Source organism: Mandrillus leucophaeus, unplaced genomic scaffold (genome assembly GCF_000951045.1).
Source record: "Mandrillus leucophaeus isolate KB7577 unplaced genomic scaffold, Mleu.le_1.0 Scaffold48, whole genome shotgun sequence".
NCBI classification, from domain to species: domain Eukaryota; kingdom Metazoa; phylum Chordata; class Mammalia; order Primates; family Cercopithecidae; genus Mandrillus; species Mandrillus leucophaeus.
In genome coordinates, this window is record NW_012105142.1 from 4,149,168 (window position 1) to 4,153,734 (window position 4,567).

Sequence of the window (4,567 nt, forward strand, 5' to 3'; positions counted from 1 at the left end):
GGAGAGGAGAAGCCCTATTTTGTTCAGACAACATGGCTTTCTTTGCTCGGGCTTTGTCCTGTCAGTAAGAATAAAAGGGACAAAATGTTAAAGTACAACATATCCTTGGGTTTCAACTACCATAGGCTTTTTCTTTTTCTTTTTTAATTTTTTTTTTCCCCCCCAAGATGGAGTCTCGCTTTGCCACCCAGACTGGAGTATGGTGACGGGATCTCGGCTCACTGCAACTTCCACTTCGCGGGTTCGAGCGATTCTCTGCCTCAGCCTCCCGAGTAGAGTAGCTGAGATTATAGGCACCCGCCACCGTGCCCGGCTAATTTTTGTATTTTTCATAGAGATGAGGTTTTGCCATTTTGGCCAGGCTGGTCTCGAACTCCTGACCTTGGGCAATCTGCCGGCCTCAGCCTCCCAAAGTGCTGGGACTACAGGCATGTGCCACCATGCCTGGCTAGTTTTTAAATTTTTTAGGGACAGAGTCTCCCTATGTTGCCCAGGCTAGTCTCGAACTTCTGTGCTCAAGCAGTCCTTCTGCCTTGGCCTCCAAAAGCCACTGTGTCTGGCCACTATGTCTTTTTCTATGGAGGTGAGTAAAGGAAAAAAAAATATCAAAGAACACTTTAGAACTCTGTGGTCTATACATCAATTTGCCAGGATTTTTCTTGTTCAAGGAATTAAAATTGGAATTTCTCAAGGATATTTGGAGCCTGCCTGAAGAAAAGTGAACAGGTTATTTAGGCAGTTTTTTTTTTCTTTTGAGACATAGTTTTGCTCTGTTGCCCAGGCTGGAGCTGGAGTGCAGTGGTGTGATCTCAACGCACTGCAACCTCCGCCTCCTGGGTTCAAATGATTCTCCTGCCTCAGCCTCTCGAGTAGCTGGGACTACAGGTGCCCACCACCATACCTGGCTAATTTCTGAATTTTTGGTAGAGACAGGGTTTCACCATGTTGGCCAGGCTGGTCTTGAACTCCTGGCCTCAAGTGATCGGTCCACCTTGGCCTCCCAAAGTGCTGGGTTGACAGGCCTGAACCACTGCGGTTGGCCTATTTAGGCAGTTTTAAGCATTTGGGCAAGAAGGACTGAAAGAAAGAGCAGCACTGACCAGCAAATCCAAGCTGTCTCTGTGGGTCTGTATGTTGTGTGCATCTTCATCAGCAACGCCCCTGAAGTGCTTCAGTTTTGAGCTCCCCGTCTCCCTTATAACCATGGCAAATGGAACCATCCACTTGACACAGTTCTCTATGTCGCACCACTGATACCCTGCAGTGAAGACATCGTGGGCTTAACCTGAGGCTGACAACTGAGTGTAAGCTTAGTGCACCTTGTTTGTGCGCGCATTGGAAAGCCTACTTACCTGAAACCTTTTGCGTCAATTCAGATGAAGAGAAATGATACAAGGCTGAAGCAGCAAGTATACCATAAGGAAATTCGAGGCAGTCAACATCCAGGACACAGAGATCCAACAGCTATGGAGAAGAAAAGAATGCTGAGATGGACGCCACCACACGCCTCTTCTAGAGTTCCTCACTCCAGCTGCAGGGAAGGTGGCCCCACGGACGTGATGGAGCCACTTACCTCTGCAATCTGTATAAAGATTTGCTGGGGATACTGCGGCAGTAGCACTTCATGTAAGTCATTTAGATATGCAACCTGCATGTATACATTCAGCCAGGACACAATAGTCAGGGGACTTAAACGCCACTTAAGGGCCTAAAGGAAAACAGAGAGAAAAGAGACCGATGATTGAGAAAAGAAGTTCAAAATGCAGCCATGTTCCACACCACAATGTGTCCAGCTGGAGAACACGTCCCAGAGGCACTCACACTTCAGGTGGAAAAGATCTGACATATGCATTTTAAAAATGGCTGGAAAATTCACTGGAACCCACCTTCATAATCATTAATTCCATGGTGAGAATTTCATCTCCTGAACAAGCTCCATCTGTCACATACGCAAACTGGTGCAACTTTGGAGGATAGATTTCCTGAAAGGAAATAAAAGATGGCACTAGCACCAAAGCCAGTCTCTAATAGTCTCAATTTATAATGCATCTAAAATGACTTCTCAGCACCCTGGCATGGAAAGAGAGAAGACGCACTGATGGGATTAACACAGAAGCCACTCTAATGGTTCAACATGTGTTCCTTGTAAAAAAAAAAAAAACAAAAACAAAAAAACTCCTCCCACCCACCCTTAAATAAATGGATGGAACTTTGACTCACTGTGGGTACTTTTGAAATATCCCCTTTTCAGTACCTTTAACACGTTTGAAAGTTGGGCCCATACACCCTTTGATAATCATACACAAATTTTTCATCTTTTCTTTTTTCTTTTTAGACAGAATTTCCCTCTGGTGCCCAGGCTGGAGTGCAGTGATGGATCTCAACTCACTGCAATCTCTGCCTCCTGGGCTCCAGCAATTCTCTTGCCTCAGCCTCCCGAATAGCTGGGATTACAGGCGCACGCCCCCACGCCTGGCTAATTTTTGTATTTTTAGTACAAACGGTGTTTCACCATGTCTCAAACTACTGGCCTCAAGTGACCTAGCTGCCTTGGCCTCCCAAAGTGTTTGGGATCATAGGCATGAGCCACCACCCTGGGCCCAAAATTATGATCTTAGTTCAAAGATCAATTTGTTTTTCTTTGCTCAATGTAACTACACGAACCTAGGTCTTCCATACCCTCACTACTTTTCTCTTCCCGGTCACTTTCCAGCCTCTTTTCTTCTTGGCATGTGTCTTAACTTTTAGGGTAGCAAATTAGAAAAATTTAGGATGAGTGCATAGACAAAACACCAAGCTCTTCTCCCAGTCTCAGTGGAGCTCAAGAAACAACACGCATTATAGAACGAATACTTGAAAATGATTTACCTCAAGTTTGGCTGCAATAAATAAAGATGAAATCCCAATAAGCTGTAAAAGAGTTTTCACAACATTTTCTTGTGTCGCCATATACCGGTCAAAGAAATCCTGTGCCAAGTAAAAGGTCTCCCTATGAAGTTTATAGACTTCACACACCTGAAAACATATTAAGGAAGTTTTAGAACGGTTACTTGAGGAAGGGGGAAAAAAAAACCAAAAACAAACCTTATAATGACTTTGGTAAAGGACAATATAGGACAATATTAAATGCAAAGTTCCTGAACTCAACAATTGATGTTTTTTTGTTAGTTTGTTTTTTGTTTTGAGACAGCGTCTTATTCTGTCGCCCAGGCTGGAGTGCAGTGTTGTGATCTTGGTTCACTGCAACCTCTGCCTCCCAGGCTCAAGCGATTCTCTTGCTTCAGCCTCCCGAGTAGGTGGAATTATAGGCACCTGCCACCATGCCCAGATAATTTTTGTATTTTTAGTAGAAATGGTGTTTCACCATGTTGGCCAGGCTGGTCTTGAACTCCTGGCCTCAAGTGATCCGCCTGCTTCAGTCTCCCAAAGTGATGGGATTAAGGGATGAGCCACTGTGCCCAGCCTAACAACTGATAGGTTTTAAATGAGGGGCCCTCTGGCCTGTCCCACCCTCACCTGCCTAGGATGTGAATCATCCCCCTGCCCGCACATCCCCGTGGAGCAGGCCACCTGCCTGTTAGTCACTCAGTAGCACACAGGTTATCAGATGGACTGTCACAGCACAGCAGTGCTGGTGTTCAAGCAAGCAGCCCTTATTTTACTGAACAATGGCCCCACAGGGCAAGAGTACTGAGGCTGGCTATTTGGAAACGCCAAAGAGAAGCCATGAAGTGCTTTCTTTAAGTGAAAATGTGAAAGTAGAGGATTAAAAACATAGCATAGCTAGAGCTCAGTACTATCTGTGGCTTCAGGCATCTCCTGCAGGTCTTGGGATGTACCCCCGAGGATGAGGGGTACTTTTGTAGTTACATAATCAATTTCTACATGTTTTCATGAAACGGGTCTGCCTGAGATGTCCGTCTTTTCAGAAGAAAAGCCCACTTCTCATCCATTCAAGTCTTACAAGGTTGTCTAGGAAGTTTCCCTTAATCAGAAACTATAAGCTACCGCAGTTCATCCCAGTAAGAAATACACTACCAATAAAATCTCTCTTATGTTTAACCATTATCTATCAAATTTTGTTATACTTGTTCTTTTGATTAACTGTTAAAGAGAAACAGAATAGTGTGGATCAAGAAAAGATTTGAGTTGGGTGCTGTAGGGCACACCCGTAATCCCAGCATTTTGGGAGGCCAGGGCAGGCGGACCCCTTGATCCCAGGAGTTGGAGACCAGCTGGGGCAACACAGTGAGACACCATCTCAACAAAAAATAAAAAATTGGCAGGGTGTAGTAGCTCATGCCTGTAGTCCCAACGACTGGGGAGGCTGAGGCGGGAGGACTGCTTGAGCCCGGGAATTGGAGCCTGTAGTGAGCCGTGACTGCACCACTACACTCCAGCTTAGGTGACAGAGCAACTCTGTCTCAAAATACAGAAGCCACTCCAATGGTCCAAATATCTTTAACAATGTGCTAAAAAAAAAATCGAGACAGAGTCTCATGGTCACCCAGGCTGGAGTGCAGTGGCACTATCATGGCTCACTGCAGGCTCCAACTCCCAGGCTCAA

General features: G+C 45.3%; 1 protein-coding gene across 3 annotated transcripts in view; it reads right to left on the reverse strand.

The window, feature by feature from the left end:
• The window catches only part of CCNE1 (cyclin E1), a 14,412-nt gene that overhangs the window by 4,192 nt on the left and 5,653 nt on the right, over positions 1-4,567 (reverse strand). Inside the window, exons 5-9 of one of the 3 annotated variants that reach the window (XM_011995259.1) lie at positions 2,869-3,015; positions 1,887-1,982; positions 1,574-1,708; positions 1,353-1,464; positions 1,101-1,258 (exon numbers count right to left, since the gene is read on the reverse strand). In XM_011995259.1, coding sequence (XP_011850649.1) covers positions 1,101-1,258; positions 1,353-1,464; positions 1,574-1,708; positions 1,887-1,982; positions 2,869-3,015 — 648 coding nt within the window. The remainder of the gene's footprint in view (positions 1-1,100; positions 1,259-1,352; positions 1,465-1,573; positions 1,709-1,886; positions 1,983-2,868; positions 3,016-4,567) is intronic. The other 2 variants (XM_011995263.1, XM_011995260.1) reach the window with 2 other exon arrangements.